This window comes from Melozone crissalis, unplaced genomic scaffold, assembly GCF_028551555.1.
Source record: "Melozone crissalis strain CALT ecotype California unplaced genomic scaffold, PUWL_Pcris_2 ptg000027l_1, whole genome shotgun sequence".
Taxonomy (NCBI): domain Eukaryota; kingdom Metazoa; phylum Chordata; class Aves; order Passeriformes; family Passerellidae; genus Melozone; species Melozone crissalis.
In genome coordinates, this window is record NW_026535805.1 from 81382673 (window position 1) to 81404883 (window position 22211).

Here is a 22211-nt window from a genome sequence, read left to right on the forward strand (position 1 = left end):
GCATGGCAGGCTGTATGATGGAAAATTTCTAAAACACTTGCTCTTCTTTCATCTCTCTAAAGATTAGGAAATTTTTGATCTAACTTCTCAACAGCAGTCCAGCTACCTTATGTGTGTTAAATGGGCTTCAATTGCTGATAGATCATTGCTACTGTAGGCCAGCAAGCAGGTTCAGCTCTGTGCAAATAATTTTAAATTAATTTAAAAACCTGACTTCTGTTAGATCATAAGAGACAAGAATTAAAAGAAATTTAAAGACATCAGCAGACATAAGCCAGGGAAAGGGGAAGAAGCCTCATGTGCAATGCCCAAGACCAGCAGCACCAGCTCCAGCAGCCCCCCTCATGGCGCAAGGAAGGGGCACTGCTGTTTGCACTCAGGGAGTTAAATCACATCCCCTCCTCAGCAGCTTTCATGCATCAAAGCATAACATTTATAGCTGAGACGCAAAGCATTCTGATGGTGACTTTGATGAATTGAGGTGCTTTTGCTTTTGCAAGGTCCTGTCCTCTTTTCCCCTTCATTCCAAATGTCTGTTTATCACTTTGAAGGGTTTGTTGGCTGTGCTTTGTTTACATGTTGTCTGATCTGAAGGTTTGGTGAAACAGCAGTTTCACAAGCTCCTCATTATGTTTTATGCAGAAGCAGTGGGCTGATTAATGGAGGATGTGCAAATCAGTCAGTGCAAAGAAAAATTCAAGAGTTTGCACAAAGCAAAAAACCAAACAAACATGGACGAATCAAAACCCAATCAAAATATGAGTTTTCATTCTTAGCCTTGTGAGAGAAAACTTCCAGTGAAAAAATCCATAAATGTTTTTATTCAGAAGAATAATCTTTTAATAATAAAGAGATACAAAATACTAGAATAAAAATAGGTCTAAATATGTAATTTTAACTTTTTAGTAAGGAGGCCATTTTAAACATCAATGCCAAGTGTATTCTGTATTTAACAATTTCTATAGAATTCATACTAATTTTAAATTTGTAAGTTAGTATGACTTTTTTGGGTTTGTTTCACAGCCTGGGTGAAAGAAAGGCATAAAGTGTAGCAGATAATAACAAGTTCAATGATTCAGTCAGTTTAGAAAGTTTACATTTGGTATAGGATTACAATCATAGATATATGAAACCAGATCGCCACCTCTTTCATGGCCATACCTGATATCCTCTTTTACGTCAAGTGCTTCAACAAACCTACATCTGATACTCCAGTTATAAGAATTTAGAAAATTACCAATGACTAAGTGAAAGGCAGATGCTGACAGACTCAAATTTTAGTAGCTAAAATTTGTAACTGTTAGCAATTCCCTTATGCTGGTTTTATTTTTATGACTGTTTTTTGCTGCTTACCTTTCCCTTTTAATGCCCACTTTAACTCCTCCTGGTGAAGCCAGGGCCTTTTGGGAGTATTTGTAGAGCAAATAGAGCAAAACAAACATATGAAAGCTACAAGCCTTTTTTTTTTTTAAACAGATGCTAATATTGTAATGCTACTATTCATTATAAAATATTTCCTATTATGTACATTTTTCTTTTATAATAAAATTAACATATCAAATAGTTAAATGAGGAACTTGGTTACTACCCCATTCTTGTTAACTATTTTCATTCAGGTTATTGAATTTAGGTGTCCAAATTTGAAAATCTCTTGATTAGATTGCTACTGACACGTTGATTTCTTTTGATAATGCTGTTGCATTCTTTCCCTTCATTTACCCTCCGTAGCTGTGACTGCCTCACTGGATGGAAAGGTGCATTTTGCACAGAAACTGTGTCAGTGTGTGATCCTGAGCATGATCCTCCACATCTGTGTCAGCAAGGCAGTACCTGTGTGCCACTGCCTGGTGGCTACACATGTCACTGTCCTCTTGGAACAACTGGTACCTACTGTGAACAAGGTATGTCTAATGCACAGTACATTGTACACACAGTTATGTGATGTAAAACCACAGCATTTTGCAATATATCAGTTAAATGTGACATAGAGACACAAAATACAAAATAGATTTAAGAAAGTGATGTTCCTTCCTGTTGGAAAAAGTAATTTAAAGCAATGAATTATTAGATATTGTTTCCTTACTTTGCTTATTTTTAATGCCATTTTTTCCTTCAATTTTTTCAAATCAATCAACCAAGCTCACAAGCATGATTTGTCAGGCACCAAGGGGACAGAAAGCATTGCAGAGCAATGTTAAAGTGCTTAATTCAATTCCCAAGCTCATCATAATGAAGTATGATGGGAAATACACTTGAGATCACAGTAGAGGGAAGCATCTGGGACCTTATCCAATTTCTACTGATCCTAATGGAGAGATTCCTGTTGAATTCACAGTCTGTTGGGTAGGAATGCACTGATGATGATGACAAGAGATGCAAACATCACTGTAAAAATCCACAAGTGATTATTCTCCCTGGCTTTTTTTCAACATGCCACCCTCAAAATATGTCCTCAGTTTGCAGGTTTTGCATTTCTTACTCTCATGTAAAGGAATCCTTTATCTGTTTTCTTCTCTGAGAGATTGTGCAAATATTCAACAATGTGGACACACAGATGTTGCAAGCTCAGGGACTTTTCCTGAAAGTGCCTGAAGTGACTCCTGAGTGCAAGAAGGTCCACACCCTCTATTCCACAGTCCTTAGATTCATGTTAATTTTGTACAAGCTTTTGTTTTGCTGTTGAGAAGCTTTCTGTAAAACTTTTGGAGAACTCCAGTTACAGTTAAATAGCTGCCTTTCCAAACTGCCTCTCAAGGTCCAGCTCTCTTGTTGTGTGAGTTTGAAGCACAAAACTGACAAGCTGAACTGCATTTGACCTGATTTGCAGGCCTCCTCACCCTGTAGATGGATAGTTCTTAAATCCCATTACACGTGGAATTGGTAGGCTCAAATGAAAAAGAATATAACTTCTGGAAAGTTACTGTTGAATTCTTTATTCCACGTAAGAATGTGGTTGCTTTATTGCCTCTGCTGCAACAGCTGTTCAAGGCTCTTTATATGAACTTTTCAATTTTGAATTCTCATTTCAAGTGAGGTTTTCAAAAGTAATGCCATCTGGATTCAGGACACTGATCATCAGGATATGTGCTATACACAAAGCAGGTAATTAATCTGTGTTCTGGTTCCAGAATTCATTTGGGTCTTCTTATGATGGCCACATTATCAGTACAGAACTTATATTGGAGCAAGAGAAAATTGTATTTCTTACCGATTGTCTTTCTTGCAGTAATTCTTCATCTGATAAAGACATTAGAGGGTTCCTCTCTGTTTTATTTAAAAGCTTTCCTTTTATGAATAGGTACCGTGCATCCTGACCAAACTCTGTGCCCTGTATTTCACCTTACTCTGTGGCAGAATAATGAATTATCATGAGATTTTTCAAAGAGCAGTTTGCACTTTTAGTGGATGGCAAATTGCTAAAAAACAGCTGCTTATCAAGATTGAATATCTCATCTCTGGATTAATGGTGGTTATTGGAGCCAAAGGAAAAAGAGACAGAGAGCAATGAACAGCCCAAGGGACTGGGAGAAACAAAGGGTAATTAAAGGATGAAGACTAATGAATGTACCAGCAGGAAGGAAAAAAGTGTGAGAAGAAGACAAAAGAGATTTATGAGGCAAGAAAAGCATAGAGTAGAATCACAAAGGGTAAGAACAAACAGGGGTTTACCAGACAATAGCAACTGGTAAAGACAGCACAACAGTATGGATTGCACAGGAACAGGTCAGGTGAAGCAAGAAAATGGGGCAATAGGGGTAGAACCACAATAATAAACAAGAGCACTCTGAACACAGCTATTAAGGGTACTCAGGCTAAATCATCAATAAACAAGCATTAACTTGTTTGGCAAACACTAAAAATGTTTGAGGTTCTTTATTAACTATGTACATGAGAGAGGAGACATGAAAGCAAATGAGCAGATGAGGATGATGCCTTTCTTCATTGTGATGGTCTTGCTTAGAGCGTCAACTCAAGCCACCAAGGATGCAATGGCTGTCAGCACAGAGGTAGGGTGCATTATGGTTAAGCTTTAGATGTCAGAGCTCCACTAGCAAGTGTTCAGTGGTTGGAAAACTAAGTTAGAACAAGACTAAGCACAGGGAGAGAAAGTTCTGTTAAAGAACACAGTTTTCATGGCACACTTACGGCCCGAGAGTCACAGGACTCACTTGAATATCTCCCAGTGACCATTGCCAATAGGTAAATTGAGCAATACTCTCAGGAGGTTGCAGAAAGATCTGTATTATTTCATGTGTTTTAGAGGAAATAGAAGAAATAAACCCACTAGACAAAGAGAAGGTAGCAATTTCAATTACTCTTAATTTCCTATTGGCTGTGCACAACATATTCATATTCAGGAAGTAGTGCAGTGGTATTTTGTAGGCTGAAATGCTGACAGCAAATATTTCACTGTATATTTCAACCTGACAAAGTAAGTACCAGGACTTGCTTTTCTCAGAGAAAGATCAAGAGGTTCAACAGGCAGACAGTACCCTGGTGACTGACAAATAGGAAGATGCCTGTGAAATTTAAGACCAGTTTTGGGAAGGCAAACATCCATAATGAGCACTAGGAAAGAAGGACAGGGCTGTAAATTAGATCAGAATGGGCCCAAGAAATAAAGCCTTGTCATGCAAGGCAGAGTAATACATTTGTTCAACAACTTAAAACTCCACTTCTTGGGTGCACTGTGTTGTCCAAATCCATTAACACTCATAAAACAAGAGTGTTAGCTTTAGAAAGGTAACACTGATGCAAACAAACAAAAATGTTATTAATTTATACCTCCAGAAACAAAAGTGATTTAAATGAAATGGGAAGAAAATAGAAGATTCAGGAAGGAGTCTATTTTGCTTGGTGTTAGCATTGCCATTTGGACTCAAACCACTTCCAAGACTCTTTGTGACACATGAAGCAGCGAATCTTGTTCCACTGGTTTGAAAAAGTGACAGCTGTGACAGCAACACAGCAAAGCCGGCCCAGCTCCTGAGGTGCATAAATGGCATCCAAACGTTGCCAGGATCTGGCCCAGCATTAATTCTTAGTTACCAGTCCCATAACCACAAGGATTGGAAATATGGGGAAGTAGTTTATCTAGGGTTTTTTTAAAAATTTTTATGTTTTCCATGACACCAAAACATGATGTTAATAAAATCTTTGGGTCATTTGACTTAAAGTTTGCAACTAAAGCACCAGACAATTATAACTTTTCTTCTGATTAAGAAGATTCAGCCCGCAGCAGCATAATAATTTAGTTATTTCAAGAACACACAATATTCAAAACCAACAAGAGTTTCCAGTAATTTGTCTGGGGAGTGTCCTGCATGGCTCTGCAGGCCAAATTCCAGCATATTCCGTTTGTGCCAATGAATACCTTTGTAATTAGATCTCTCAAAGGGCTTCTGAAGAGGGAGAAGTCTCTAAGGACCTGTTTTTTCAGTTCCCCTGCAAGTGCATTCTATACCTGTTGGTTTCACTGTGATTATTACTGTGAGAAACAGTGGCCAAGATCAAATGTCAAGGATGATTCTTCCTGTGAAAGAAGAAACAGTGTAAAACCCTTTTACAGCAGGTAGCTTAATTATACAGCACATTGTTACATATGTGAACACAATATCTTTTTTCACAAATAGTAATTATTAAGATATGTGAACATTAAAATTACAGGCATTATCCTTAATTACAGCCTGCATTTATATTTTAATCTCTGCTGAATTCTATCTTAGCAGCTTATTCCTCTCATAAGAACTGTGTGCCTGTGTGAGGCCAGTCAGTAATCCTGTCTCCAGCTGTGGCCAACAATGGAGGTTTAGAGAAAAAATTGACACAGCAACTACATGAAATATCTCCCTGAAGCACTCTTTTAGAATCTAAACATTTATTGCTTACCTCATTTTTTTCTTGCCATTTGTCTTAATGGATTCAATCAAGTCTTTAATCTTGTCATAAGCAGCATCACCAAAGGCTATGAAAAACTTGAACAAAAATAAATTTTAAATCAATAAAGTTCCTCTGACATTCCATTACACATTGAGATATATTTACACATAAGATAGAGTTTCTATAGGTCCTGAGTATATTTATTTCCCAGATAATTTTGTAGAGGAATTAAGAAGACCTATAATTTCAGATTAGTTAATTGTGAGATAACAGAGACTGCTAATGTTCTTATTTAAGGGGACAGCAATGCAATATTTGAAAGATTCTATAGATGGCACTATTGGAGAACACTTGTCAGTGGTGAAAATAAACAGAGTTTTCATCACAGTATTTCTGTGAATTTTAAATTTTTCAGCAGTTTTCTTTAGCAGGAATAGTTTGTACCACATACGTTCATAAAATCCATTGTGATAATTTTTCATGACTTCAAGGCATGATAATAGAATGCTACTGCCTTTTTCACAAAGAAACAAGTTAATAAACAGAATTCTTCAACTGTATATTAGTCTCTGAATTCTGTAGCTACTAATATTGCCTGTCAATGTACAACTCTTGGAGAACTGAAAGAAAATGTAAAGAGTTTTCATTGTTCTATCCTTGGTTTAAAGAGATACATGTCAAGCAATAAAGCCATTTCCTTGATGAACAAAGGGCGAGCAACTTCCTTGGGCCATGTTTATTCAGCTCAAGTCAATTTCCTACATATTATTTTGATGTCAAATTCCATTATTCTGATATAAAAGTATAGCAAATTTTTGAAACTACCTGATAAACTAACAGAACAAAAACTCTTTACTTTTGAAATAATTTTTACTATAAATATTTTTTACTTTCTACACAGCATAGAATGTTACTTGACTTATTTTGGCTACTATTGTAAGATAAATTAATTCACAGTAAGGTTTAGCCCAACTTGTACATGACAAGACACCTTATATACACAGCCATGTACACTTATGTTGGCTTTACCTGACAATGCAGTTGGACTTGCACAGTCTGTTTCATAGTTACCATTAGGACACTCATGTTTCTATGTTTAACCACAAGGGCAATTTGCTACTGAGTCACAGTGACTATTGTCACTATTCTCACTATTGTCTTTTAGTCATGTAAGCAATGCCAATCCCATCAAGCTTTGTGTCCAGTGACATTTTTTGAAAATTTGTGGCAACATGAGAAAATGCTTAAGTAGTAGCCACAGCATTCATGTTGCATAAGGATAAAATGTGTTGTCTAAATTTTATCTGAAAGGTAGTTTTACCCAAAGGCCATCTAAGCCTTCAGGTTTATCATTAACAGCCCAGTAAACTTCATATTCAAGGAAGGCACAAGGGAAAATGCATTTGTAATATTTATCTGTATAATTTAAAATGCCAAGTAGAATAAAATTAGTTACCTACTCAAATGCATCATATAGAAACCCAAGGGGAAGTCATGTATGATAAAATGAAGGAGATGATTATGCCCTCCACAGTAAGTCAGCCATGTCATCATGGAATGTGCTGTCCCAATGAAAATTCAATCATCTACTGACCATTCCCTCCACTCACCCAACCGAGCAAGAACAAGATCCAGCCAGCTAACTAGCACTTAGCAGGATGACTCTGAAATTACTTAGACTTCCCCTATGAGCATGAACAATATGCTGAAAATGTGCTTGCCACCTTACTTTGTGGAAGTGTTCAGAGGTAGGTAGGTAGGTAGGTAGGTAGGTAAGTAGGTAGGTAATGGTGGGAACTAGTTTTAAAGCAAAGCACCTAGATTAAAGTGTCTAAATGTGAGTTCAATATATAAGTTCCTATTATGAGTTTAAAGCTCTGAGAGCGTTTCTCAGCCCACAGGGATGGGGCTGGTGTTGGGTCTCAAACACAGCTTTGTTGAGAAGCCCTCCTGCATTGCTTCAGGAGCAGCTTTAAATACCCCATGATCCCGTGCTGAATTACACTGTAGCAGCATCAAGATCCACATCATCTGGACCCTGACTCACAGACTGATTTTCAGGTTGGACCTTAACACCTGCCTCATCACTGTGGAACTGATGTTTCACTTGCCCTATCTCAGCTATCAGGTGTGGGGAGGCTTGATCAGGCTTTATTTGCCAAGTGAGAAAATGAGCCAGACATGGTTTTTTTCTATGTCTTTTATTATTAGGTCCTCACTCCTTTGAGCAGTAACTCACATTTCCTTTCCCCTTCTTGTTGGAAGGTGGAACACATTGCCCAGAGAGGCTGCAGGGTCTCTGTCACTGGAGATATTCAAGAACTGTCTGGACACAAACCATGTGCCATGGGCTCTGGGATGACCCAGCTTGAGCAGGGAGGCTGGACCAGGTGATCCACTGTGGACCCTTCCAGCCATGCTGTGATTCTGTGTAGCATCATCAGATACTCGTGTTCAGCTTAGGAAACAGAGCCATTAATCAGATACAGAGGTATTTGTGTAAATGCCTGCTGTAGTCCCAATGCATCCCACGGTGCTAAGCATTCAAGTGAGTAATGCAGCAGTTACACAGCAAAGTTCCTCCCAATTTAGCTTATAGGATCAGCAAAGGCATCCATTTATCCCATTTGTTTTAGCAAAGAGCTTCTCAGGAGTAAGCATATCTAACACAGGTGTTGTTTTGTGCAAGTTTAGCTGAGCTTCTTATTTCCTTATTTTAGGTGAAAAACAAAGTTTCCTGCCAAGAAAACAGTATTAGAGTGCCTCAGCCTCTGATGTGTTAGTTTTGTATATGCCTGCCATAAAAGAAAATTGAAAAGCTTGGATTGTCACATTCTTCACATTCAAAGTTTGTCTGTCTATAGAAGCAATTTTGCAAAAATGAAATGTCATATTGCTCACCTCTGTGCACTGTGGTAGAGTCAATGCATTCTGTTTTGGGATATGTGTGCATGTATGGATTCCAAGCACCTGTCAAGCCAGATTTTTTCCATGCATATAATCAGTACTTGCAAGATCTACAGGCCATTTACAAGTACCATTCTTGTACTTCCTATAGTTACTCCTGCTGCATTGTGGCAAAATATGTTACTTTGTGACACTTGTAAGATACATTTATTGGGAATAAGCATACTTGTCATAGATAACGAAAATAAAATATTTGCATCTTAGAAGTTCCAGAATGAAGTATATTAAATAGAGTAATGTATTTGATATCTATAAATTAGGGTAATACCTTCCTTACTAAGGAATTGACATCTGTTGCTGAAGCTGTGGGTCTTATTTTTTAATACTTTATCTGAAATATGAAATCATGGACTTAATTCTTTCTCTGAGTGATAGTATAAAATCATCTTCTATCCTTGTTCTCTTTCTCTGCTTCAAGGCTTTTTATCACAGCAATCTTCCTTTCATATCCCTCCCAATAACAAGCAATGTAGCATTTCAATCCTGCTGATTTTGCTCTCACACGAGTCATTGTCCAGGCTTCCTCCATAAGCAGCAAAGAATTAACTGCATTGATAAAGTGACACTGAATCTGCCATAGAGACTTTCAGATACCTCATTACACACTTTGCCTAAGGCGACCTTTCAAGCAGCAGCACATTTTCATGTAAGATTGACCACTGTGGCACAGTTCCTCCACATGTAAGTCTCACTGTGCAAAAATCTGCTAAGAGGAGACTGACTTACAAATTATGCATGAAAAAAAGGTCTATGTACAAAATGAATTATTATTACTGATTGTTTCTAAAATATGAAGACATCAATATAGGGATTTTAACTACTAATGGAGAGCCTTGTCTCACCTACTGAAAAAAAAAAAATCCATATGGAATAAAAAGTGTTACTTTGTCTTTTGTACCTGATAGTGTTAATAAGTTTTAGTGATGTAAAGTACAGCACCAAATCTGTTTAGCAATCTTTATTCCTATTTATCATCTAGGGTAATTGCTATTCTAAATACTTCTGTTTCTGTGAACTCTCAAGTATAGATGCCAGGAACTTCATGCTTTAGACATTATGTAATATATTACTACAGACACTGCCTAGCCTTGATAGCATGCATAACAGCTATTGTGATGCTTAGGATGGGAGTGATTTGAGAATATATATATTGATTGAACAACAGCCCATCAAAAGCCTGATTCAGATCATTCAAGCATTAAATAAATCCATTCTAACCGATATTCCAGTGATTACAACTTACTTTTAGACTTACTGAGATTTTGCGCCATCAAATCCATGTACCTTCCTCAGAAATATTATCTGTAATCTACCAGGGGGAATTAGTAAAAAGGTCAGCTGTGCAGTTACTGCCCATTCAAGAGGCATCCTCAGGTCAGGCTATGCTGATAACAGGTGAGAGATCTGGATCCTCTGCAGTGAAGCATCTGCCTGCTGGACACTGTCCACCAGGGACACCTTGAGCCCTGTTCTGAGGGAGGTGGTGTGACAAATAGACAAATGACAAGAGCTTGCAGCGTGCTGGCTGTGTTCCAGCCTAATAACTGAGGCCCATCTGTGATAGGCAGTGCAAGGTGCAGCTGGGTGGTGAGTTGGCTCACCAGCAGTTGCTGGGCAGAAAACTTGAGTGTGGAAAGACAGCAAAAGGTACCTCAGAATGCACTTCAAGGACATCCTGAAGGTGCATGTGACTGAGAGCAAGTTACCATGAAACAATTAAATTGGGAGCACCAAAATGAGGAAAGACATTGGTCTCTTAGATGGAAAACAGCACAGCTTCAGCTGGGAAATGCAGAAGTGAGAAAATGCTTACAACTCAGGCATTTAACACTGCTGTATAACTAAACAGTAAAAACAGTTTTACACACACAGGTCTAAATACGCCCAGCACATTTCAGTAGCTTGATTATTCCAGTGAACCCACAAATACAGTAAACTGACAACTACCTTATCTACACGAAACTATCACTAACATGATCATGAATTAGCTAATACCTCACATTATTAGAGATTATTTACAAGATTGTGTAGTTACAGGACAAGGGGGAATGGCTTCAAGCTGAGAGTAGGTTGAAATTAGGTATTAAGAAAAAATGTTTGAGGCTGGTGAGGCACAGGAACAGGCTGTCCAGAGAAGCTGTGGATGCCCCATCTCTGGAAGTGCCCAAGACCAGGCTGGATGGAGTCCTGAGCAAGCTGACCTAGTGGAAGATGTCCCTGGCCATAGCAGGGGATGATCTTTAAGGTCCCTTCCAAACCAACTCATTCTGAGATTCTTTGATTCTATGATAATTATATCTCAAATATGCAATGTTACAGTGGGAAAAACTGGAAATTTTTCCAAGTCACATAAGCATTATAGAAAAGTATAATAATTTATCAGTTGGCTGAAGGCAACCGAACCAGCCTAATTTTGTAGTGGTATATGAACAACCAGCACTGAGGGAAGAGGTAAGACAGAATGATAAGTTGTGTATAGCTCAAAAGTGTACATTGTATCCTAACTGTAATTGTGTGAGTGTTCTCTTTCACTATAAGACAGGATTATTTGAATTATCAAACATCTCAGTATGATTACCCTAAAAACAAGTTTCAGCAACAATTAATAAATTGTTCCCACTTAAAAGGTACATTCTTATGACACACAAAGCAGCTCATTACAAATCCTCCACTAGGATTTTCATCTGTATGGTGAGAAAATAAATGTTTATTTTGACTCCTGCAACAGCATTTTGCATTTCATTTTTTAAACAATGTGAAATTTACACTTATATTTATTTGAAAATGAATGCTAACAAGATCATATTTATTTTGCATGAGAACTGCAGCCTTAATTGTTGAGGAAAATAAGGAACCCAGAAGACAATGGCATTGATTTGCTATTATCTAAGTTTTATTTTGTACCTAGGTTATTTTTATTCTGTAAAAAGTGAATAATGGGAAGTATTATGTACAGCATTTAAAAACCATACAAAATAACTGGTTCCATAATAATGCCATCCTCTCAAAATATCTTTCAGAAGACATTTTCTCTTGCATTTTTCAGATATTTCCATTAGTGATGCATCCTTCAGAAATAATGAATCATCATGGATGTCATTTGCACCCTTTTATATCCGGCATAAGACCCATATTAAACTGCAGTTCCAGCCTCTCTCTCCAGATGGGATCCTGTTCTACACTGCACAGCACTTGGGTACTCAGTCAGGTAAGGGGATGCCAGCTTGCTGCTATCACACAGCCAGGTACTTTTGTGTAAGAGAAAGGGATTATATTGGGATGATTCAGGCATTCAGTTTCTGTAACCCATTGCCCGTGGTGGCTGGGTTTTATCACAGAATCATAGACTGTTAGGGGATTGGAAGGGACCCTAAACATCATCTAGTCCCAAGTCCTCTGCCATGGGCAAGGACACTTTCCACTAGACCAGGTTGCTCAAGGCTTTCTCCAAGCTGGCCTTGAGCACTGCCAGGCCTGGGGCATTAACAAGGCCCTGGGCAACCTGTTCCAGTGTCCAACCACCCTCACAGTAAAATATGTCTTCCTAATACCTAACCTAAATTATCTCTCTTTCAAATTTTCACTACTCATTGTGCTGTAGTTCATGGCAAAGTCCCTCTCTGGCTTCCTTGATTCCCTGCAGAATCAGGCAGGTTGCTGTGAGGTCCCCACACAGCCTTCTCTTCTCCAGGCTGAACAGCCCCAGCTTTCTCAGCCTGTCTTTGTAGGGGAGTTTCTCCAGTCCTCTTATCAATATTATGGCCTTCCTCTGGACTAGCTTATATAATTCCATGTCCTTCTTGTGCTGAGGAGAGAACTGTATGCAGAACTGTATTGTGCAGTTGATTTGAACTGTAAATAATCAAGTTCATAAGAAAGAAACATGCAAAACCAAAGTTTAAGATAGTCCAAGGCCAGAAATTACTTAGGGAACTTAGTTAATGGTCCAGGAAAGCACTTCCCCCTGAAAGTGACCTCAGCCAGCTTTTTAGATGCTACACTAAGATTCTCACTTTGGGGAGCTGGACTGGTGTTTTAAATGACCAAAACCAAAGCAATATGAAAACTCATCAAACAAGTTAAGTGCAAGTGAACAGAGCAAATGAGGCTTCTCAGAAGTGTAGCTTGTTATTATATAATGTTGAAAAGTGTGCTGGTGCAGCATGTAAAACATGCAAGTTCTGCATTTCCCAGATATGCAGAGTGACAAATAAATCTAAATAAAATATGTATAGAAGTATTTTAAATTTTACTAAGTTATCATTCCTAAAACTTCATGTCATGAAAACATACTTTGATAGTGTAAGTACATTCTAAAATTTAGTCTTTAAGGTGTACATTTTTGTAATTACTTTATTAACACACTCAATTGCATTTAAATGTTGATTGCAGGTTTTTAAACAGAAGCATTATGTCATCCATAACATCATCTTAGAGCAGATTTTTCTCTTGTATTGAGCAGTAGTTTATGCAAAAATGATTCTTAATATGACAAAACAAGTTAATTATTGATCATATGTTTTTACATTCCTTTGTTCAAAGTCTAAAGCTCTAAGATACTTCAATAAACAGCCACAAATTCATATAAACACACATATGCCCAATGTACCAGCACCTTACTGTGTACACAGATGTTTCAACAGGTTGATAATGCATCATACACTGCTGACACCTCCTGTTTGCCTTATTCTAATTGCAACCACATACAGAGAGGAAGCTTCAAAGAAAAGTATATGGAGCATCTGTAATAAAAATACATGTATTACCAAAGAGCTGTCTATTCTACAATGAATCTTTTATAGTTCTATCACTTACAGGCCAAATTCTGAGATTCCTGGTGAATTGTTCTCTCATGTATAAACTAAAACATTGAGTAGGCCATGAAAAATAGGAGAAGAAAAGGATCTCTTTCAGAAAGAATAGTCAGAGGTCATGGAAGCAGCTTAGCATCTAATGAAATTAAATACCTTTTTGGAAGCATCAAAAAGAGTGCTAAGTATGTTTAACTTGGGCCAGGAGTGGTGTAGCCTGAGCATGCCCTCATTTTCTTGCCATTCCTGAGTGTTTAGTTTGCACAGGAAAGAATATTTTCTTTCAATCACTTTCTAGAATCATAGCAATTCAATTTCAAAATAAAATTCCTAAAATTCCTCTTATACAGAGGGATTTATTTACAAATTTCTTATTTCTACTGTCCTCTAGTTTTGAAATACTCAGGAAAAGCTAATCACCAGGTTTTTTAATTTTGCCTTCGTATAATTGTGTCAAATCCAGGCCAGAATTAGAGTGAAAGACCTAGAAGTATTCTTAGCTGCGAGCAGATGAGATACAGCTTTCTGTTGAAGATTAGTTTAGAAAGAACTCAAATAAAGTTTCTTCTTCTAGACAGTTATGTAAGAGTTAATAAATTAATCACTGAAACCACAGGATTTTATTTCTAAAATTCCTTTTTAATAGGAAATAATTCAATATTTTTTCCCTCACTAGGCAATGCTGTTGTTTTTTTTTTTAAGAAATTAGCTAACTATACAGCTAATTGAGCAATGATACTGAGTAGCACAGTTATGTATCAGCTTGGTTTGTCACTCACATAAACACTACACTGGGACTTTTCCTTCAGGGACATGTACCACCGAATAATCCTCCAATCACTAAAAACAAAACCACATCTTTAGTAGGTGAAGAAAAAAACACGAGATGTCTGTTGAAACATTTTCCTCCAGCTTTTTTCTTTCCAAAGAACATGAGAGAACTTTCTAGAAAGGGCAAGTCTCCTTACTTTGAAGTTGATCTGGTGATCCCAGCTTCTATTCCTCTAAAAATATCACTAAGACAGTACACAGATTTAAATACTTCACAAACTGGCACAAAATGGGAAACATCCTGTGAATCTGTTAGCCTAATTTCCTATAATTGCCAGTCATCCATTTTGTTGCTTTGTCAACTATTTCTGACTGTGCATCCTGACTTCAAGTATGGTACTATGGATTTCTGCAGTCCCTAGGAAAATAATTTCCAAAGTCTGACAAAATTTATGTGGCTGGCAATATTAATAACAAGTCAGGGATAAAACCCAACCCAACAAGTTAGTTGACTTCAGAAACTTGAAGATATGAAACTTGAAGACAAGGGAACTTTTTTCCTCCCTTTTGACTTGCTCTATGCACTGCATCTGGGCAGGTCTCTGCAAACACTGTGGAACTCATGTGGAGCCCAGCACACTGTTTGTAGAAGGCCAGCTCACTTCACATTTTCTCAAGGGCAGTGTATTATTCTATTTTTAACAATGAAAGCATGAACTCCTAATGATTAAACAGCCTTTAATTCAGACAGGGCTTGCTGGATGCCCATCAAATGCTTGAACAAGGTATGTAAGTCAGTCCATTTACACAGCAGCCACTCTATATGCTTGGAGGCCTTGGCACTCTGAGTGAAAGGCAGTTTGAAAGGAGTCTTGTTTTTTGTTGAGTCACAGCATTACTGAAGCTTTACCTTAGTTCTCAGAAGTGGAATATGCCATAGACTGCCTGCATTATTCCAGAGTTCAGGCCAGGGTGATGGAAAGGTTTGCTCCCCAAAGAGATGAGAACGAACAGTCATGCTAGGTGACTAAGAATGAAGTCAGGTCAATAAACAGAATGGGATGACTCATGCTAAATTTAACACTCAACATTTGCAACAGCAGTTCTCTGTCTCTCTTTAGCCAGATTATGTCATCTACCTCGTCTGAAAAACCTAAAAAATTTAACTCCTGGTATTTAAGGCATTTCAGTTTATAAATCTGTAACATGAAAAGAAGAGAATGCCAGTACAAGTATGTGATGTCTGCATGATTTTGTAAAACATTGCTTATGATGAAAACTGAATCACAGAACTGGACTAAAATATTTTGGAAACATTCAGAACTTTTAAATACCTAAAAGGCAGGAGTATTATTTTCCTAATCAGAAAGAAACTGATCATCCACTCATTCTTAAAACAAGAATTTGAGTGGTTAAGTCTTTTTCTCTTTGCAGCCATATTTCCTTAGCTGACAGGGACATAATTTCTGCTTTGTTACTAGTTTTGGAATCATTTGTATGGACTAAATCAGCACTGTAGGAAGCAGAACTGGCAGCCAGCTGTGTGACAGAACAGACATCCCCACTGTTTTGAAATCTGTTGCAAATGAAGTGTTATTGTTGCCCATTTGACACTGGCAAGTAAACCAAAAACGTTTGGCAAATTGAGGCTGCTCAAGGAAGGTGGCTCCTTCCAGCTGCCAAAATGTGCCAGGGTGACAGTGATCACTAAAGGAAGCACAATACATCTCTTCACAAAGAAGAAACACATTTTGGAAAGAGGAGGCTGAATAGTCTAATCTACAAATAGATCAGTGCCCACCCCCTGTAGATGCATGGGCATCACTGTCTGCAAGGTTGCTCCGGATCCCAGCTATGCCCTTCCTGCTATGGGATGGTGCTCCAAACTGAAGCTGGACTCTATTATTGACACACTGATTTTTTAATATGGTTTGAGAAATATACAGGCTTGACTTGATATCAGTTTTCAGTCTTGCATGAGCTAGAACTCAATACATGGAGCAGAATAAATTATAATAATCCATGAAAGCATATCCATGGGTAACTCCCTTAAATGTGTGTGAGGGGCACTGGCACTAGACAAAAGATCAAGTTACAACAGCTCCTTTACCTTGTCAGCCAGCTGGTACCAAACTGCATGCACATACTCAGATAAAGGTAAAGACAAGGTTAACAAACTTAAAGGAAGGCAGTTTCAACCATGTTGACATATTACCAGCTAGCAATTAACAGCAGAAGCTGCAGAGGGTGGGAAAAATGCTCATCTCTTCTCTGTTCTTCATTCCCTCATTTTACCGCACTATAGCCCTTTCTTTTCTTCCCTTTTCTCTCCTTGGCCTTGGGCCTTACTCTGGCTAGTGGAAATGCTCAGGAGGCATGTGAAGGACAATGAAGGACAACTGCTGGTCAGCAGGGTTTCCTCTCAGGTGGACACCAGAGTGCATCACCTTCCTTGGCAGTATTCCTTGTCATCAGGCCAATACAAGGCAGTAATACTGCTCGAGACACAGGCACTTCATCATGGTGGTTAACCATGCCAGTGTGGAATGAAGATGAGCACATAGCCGAACCTGGAGTAAGAGGTTTCATGAACTGGGAGTGATTCCTATGAATGTTACTGCTTATGAGGATAAAAGGCTCAAATGTTCACCCTGCCACGAAGATGGTGCCAGTGATCAATAACAACTTCTGAAAAAAATGGTGCAAGGAGAGTGGAGGAAGCGCTACTCAGTACCACAGTGATAGAAACTGGCACTCTGGGCTTGAGCTAGAGCACAGAAGGTGAGGTAAAACCAACAGAAGGCAGAGGCTGCAAACATACACCCAGAGGTGTTTTCTCAGCGCTCCAAAACAACTAAAGGAACCGAGACTGTAGATGTTCAGTAACCAGGAAACCACAAGGTAGGGCTCCTGGGACACCTAAACTGCAAGAAGCTGCTGAAACACTGAGCTCATCAAAGCTTCTGTCTTCAGCTTAGCATAGAGGCTCCTGCTCAGTAACGCAGGATGAGACAAAAGACAAGCAACACACAGCTTAAAGGAATCTAGATCTTCAGTAGTCCCAGGACTAATCAGTGACTTTGAGCACACAGGGAGCATTCAGAGACACCTGTATCTGTGTATCACTGAGACTTTGGTCATATCAGCAAAAAAGTGAACACCACTGAGTACAAGATTACATCCACTACTACAAAGGTCACTTGAAAGTATGTTCTGGAAGTTCCTTTGGCCACGCAAACTAGTGGGAAATCCTTCTTAATTTTCAATGGACCGTAGGAAAAACCTCAGGTACTCTTTTAACAGGTTAAGAAAGGCCTTGCTTTACACACACACCCCAGAGCACAAGGATAGACTGAAGTAACTGTGAGGAAGAGACCTTGAAACAGAAATATTAAAAATACCATCCAGGATGCTGTCCCAGCTCATAGTGTGTCAGCCTAAGACACTGACACTGTGTTTAGACCTCCTAGGAAATACATCTGTATCTGGCATATTCTGTAGTGTCAGTAGTAAATGCAGAGATCTTTGCCCAACACAGCTGTGTAAATTGAAAATTACATTTTTTATTTAGGTGCTTCTGGCCTGAATAGGACATCTCCAAAGAGAGTGCAATTTTCCTAGATTGCATTTCCAACTGTACCAAGTTTTGACAAATTATAATATACATGAGTTTCCCATGGTAACATAGAAGCATGGAGAGTTGATACTGCTTGAGCATGATCTTAGTTAGAATGGGGGTATACAGACACATCTGCATCTCCAGATAAAGACTGAACATGAAAAGGCATTGTTACCATTTGGAAGCATTTAAAATTTGACTGTGAGACTGCAACCAATTTGTTGAAGAGACTTACACAGATATTCACAGTAGTAGCAAGCGGAAAAATTTTGTGATGCACTCAGAATTCATCATAAGAATTACTACTACAGATAATCCAGATCTTACAGTAGCACTTGGATGTACTTTTAGGAGACTTTTCATTATCTCCCAGTTTGAGGAACTGACTGCTGAAGACACAGGGCTGACTAGCCCTCTGGGAATTCTGACATGCAGTATGGGAGCAGGTGAGACTTGTGAAAGAAGAAAAACGTGAAAATAAAGTTACGAAGAAAAATTCACTCCTGCTTTGGAGTTCTGGCTTCTAATATTAAATACAGACAATCTACTCTGAGGCAGAGCAACTTTGACCTTCAGTCACCTGGTGAAAACCCCAAACTAAGACTTGCAGGTAGAAGTGCTGTTTTATCTCCAGAACAGGCTCTTCCTTTAAGGCAATACCGCCTACAAATTCCCTTCCCTCGAGAAGAAGGGAATTAGCATTTGGGCTATTTAAAAAAAAAAAAAAAAAAATCACTGTTTTACTGAAACAGGGAATATTACAGGGGCAAGAAGGTGCATCAGAACAGAACTAAATGTTGTTAATAATTTTGTTCAATGCCCAGGGTCTTGACATGTTGCAGTTTCAAGGCCCAGCTAACCTACAACAGCCTACTTAGAAAGAAGATTCAACCTTACTGACACAGGTTGCCTTATAGCTCCTTGCATCCAACAGGCTGGGCAAAGACTTGCATGCAGAATAAAAGAACAACTATGAGTGCCTGTCTCAGGAGTCTGGTTTATGACACCACTGATGGAGATTAATAGCCCATATTAAGTGAGCTGCTAATCTAAAAAGCCAGAAGCCAAGTTGTGTGTCCTATGCATAGATTGTATTTTCAAGAAAGCAGGGACCAGCTGTACAGTCTAGTGCTGGAAAAACTAAGGATGTCATCTCCTTCATGCTTAACCAAAGTCAACCTCCTCAAAGGTCTCTGGCCACAGGTTAAATGAGGCAGGTCTGAGCTATGATCAGATTGAAATAGTAAAAACTGTAGTACTTCTTGGTCTCCTATACAGAGACTGAGAAGAGAAAATCAGTGGCAAGAATGCCATTTGTTTAAACTGGTGATACAACTCCTTTGAAGACATCGCCTGCGCAGGCTCCAGCTGTGCAACCTGGCCCTCAGAGACAGGGCAGATGTAGATCTCTTGTTGAAAATATTACTGGTTGCTAAATTGAAAAGCATCAAAGACAAGCCCATCATTTCCCTTCACTTTCAGAGGAAGTTTCTTGGACAGTGAACACACAGCACTTTACATGACAGTCCTAAGATGCTTTCAGCCAGTTGTCCCTAGTAGTACCTATGATATGATAAACTTCATGGAGAAATACTGACTGCATCCTAGGATCAACTTTCAGATTCTAAAATATATCTCAACACTCTGTTGTTCTTGCAAACAACTAAAATAGAAAATCATTTGTGAAAAGATACGGTCTAATCAGAGGAATAAGAAAGGCCTCAGGGAGAGGTGAAATTGGAAGTGTAAATTTTTGTTCAAAAGTAGCAGAAGTAGTTAGTCTAGTTTGAAGTGAAGCTTCAAATTTGTGCCAGAACCTCAGCAATAACCTCTTTACACTGTAGACAGCAGATTCAGTAACACAGATTTGTTCTTGCAATAAGACTAAATAACATTCCAAAACAGATCATTGTCAAATGTGCATAGCCACCAAAGCCCTCCCCCACAGGCCAGGAAGTCTTGGAGAACTGCCAGTTTGTCCAGGTCTTGATTACAGGTCAGATGCAACAGCAACCCTGGTCAGATGTTTTCCTCCTTCCTAGAGAGCAAAATATGAGTACTAGTGTCCTTACTCAGGTCTGCATGTCCAGGAAGGAGAGGGGATCAAAGGCTGCCAAAGAGGTAGCTCAGAAACTTTTCCTTATCTTCCTTTCTTACCCTAGGATTGAGGGCCTGATAAAAGACATAGACAAGTGGGTTATGTACACTGCTGGAACAAAGCAAGATGAGTGCATTCAAACTATGTACTGAAAAATCAAGCACACAAAGCCCCATCACTAAGCAGGAGAAATTTCAAGTGAAGGAAATTATACTAATTTTCTGGAAAAAAAGAAACAAGGAAGGTCCTTGAAAAGAACACTAATACAGAGAAGTAAACCAGATTATCACAACTGGAACTATCAAGCTAGAAGGGAGTGCTCTGCTATCACCAGAGTTCAAAGAAGGAAGAGCTTTTTTCTTGTTCTTCCCATGGGTATCTGGAGCAGGGAAGGTGAGGCATGATGGGCTCTACAGCCACTAATACAAATAAAACATCTCCAGCCTGCCTAAACGGCAACCTGAACATCTCTTGAATAGGCAGGTATAATTTCGGCAACTTTCACAAGCCTCCAGTAAATTAAGCCATTCAATTTCACTACAGGCAATGTAATCCAAGGATTAGAAATACTCAAAAATTAAACACACATGAAAGCAAATGCCATCATTCTGATAGGTCCACCCTTAGGAATGTTTAATCTTTAAGGAAACTGGACTGGTAACTATTAGGAAAACTTCAAATTTAACAAACATATTTACCAGTTTAATGGACAACAACCAGATCCCTATTATTTCCAAAAGTAAGATATAAAAGTTAAATTGCACAGGCAAATCTCAAAAAATTTGAGAACAAAACTTTAATTTGCAGACTTTTCTGCTGTTCTCTTCTGCTTCCCTGTCACCTTCCCCTATTAGGCTCTACTGCTGCCCTTACAAACTTCTCTGTCTCCCATTTCCTAACCCTTCCCAGTTTTCCTTTTTCATGCTTGGAAGTACAGTTTGAAGTGGTGCTCTCTCTCCTTTTACACTGCCCATAAGGCCAGAAACACTGATAGTACAAGAAGAGAGAACTCCCTTCTAATACTTCCTGTCACAAAGGCCTCTAGAAGAACAATGCAATAAAAAACATATCTGTTCCTACAGCTGACAGCTTATTAAACCTAAAACATCCCTGTTGTGAAAAGGAGCCTTCAGGGAAAGCAGAGTATGTCTGATGCAGACAAAACTGTTCATTAAACTGACAAATCTATCAAGCCTTTATTCAACATACTGAAGTTGAGAGTATTTCTGCATTTGTAACTTAGCAAAAACTTTTTTCTTTTCCATGGGAACACAGATTCACACTTCCTAGATGCCAAAGTGATCCTCTTTCCTCCTATCTCAGTTATCCAGTCTTTGCACAAAAGCAGAGCATTTCAGAAGGCTGGGATTTTTACTTTGAGGCAAACATGAGCTCAGTTTCCAATAATGAGGAATATTGGAATATAAATCCCAATATTACCAGTTAGATTGTGCCTGGGCCAGTCTGACCCTCGCTGCTGGGCCAAAGGCAGCAACTGTGGTGTTTAACCCCAGAGATACCTTGGCTGCTGGAGATTGCAGCAGGACACTGAACAAGTCCAGGCTTGTCAGGAACTCCGTTTACCTCAGGAGAGCTTCAGGCGATGGTGAAGAGAAAAAGGAGAGGATTCTGCTGGAGGGTTTAATCCAGTGGTTTATTCCATGGTTACAGAGGTCTGGACGTAGGCAACTGCTCCAGCAGAATCTCGGCCGCATGGTCTGATCACCTTTTTAAGCTCCCGAGGCAGGGGGAGGGGAGGGGACAGGTGAGAGGGGCTGGGTCTCAGGGGGGGATGACACCTAGACCGGCCAATGACCCCCAGGCTTGAGGAGCATCCTTTGAACTTGACCAACCACACGACGCCTTGCTGGAATGTTAAGCCTGATTGACAGGACTCACTAAGCAAAGGGGCGAGGGGGAAGGGAGAGGCATATAGGCACACCTGGGAAAGGGACCCGGGAGTTTAAAACAGTTTACAGCACACTGCAACAGAGGAAGAAAAAAAAAAGGCTAAAAGCAGCTCATTAGGGAACATTTCCCTTTGTGTGATTTAGATATAATGATG

General features: G+C 39.0%; 1 protein-coding gene across 1 annotated transcript in view; it reads left to right on the top strand.

Annotated features, from left to right (window-relative positions):
• Nucleotides 1–22211, top strand: part of EYS (eyes shut homolog) — a 704955-nt gene that overhangs the window by 678366 nt on the left and 4378 nt on the right. Inside the window, exons 47-48 of the mRNA XM_054280634.1 lie at nt 1729–1901; nt 11894–12055. Coding sequence (XP_054136609.1) covers nt 1729–1901; nt 11894–12055 — 335 coding nt within the window. The remainder of the gene's footprint in view (nt 1–1728; nt 1902–11893; nt 12056–22211) is intronic.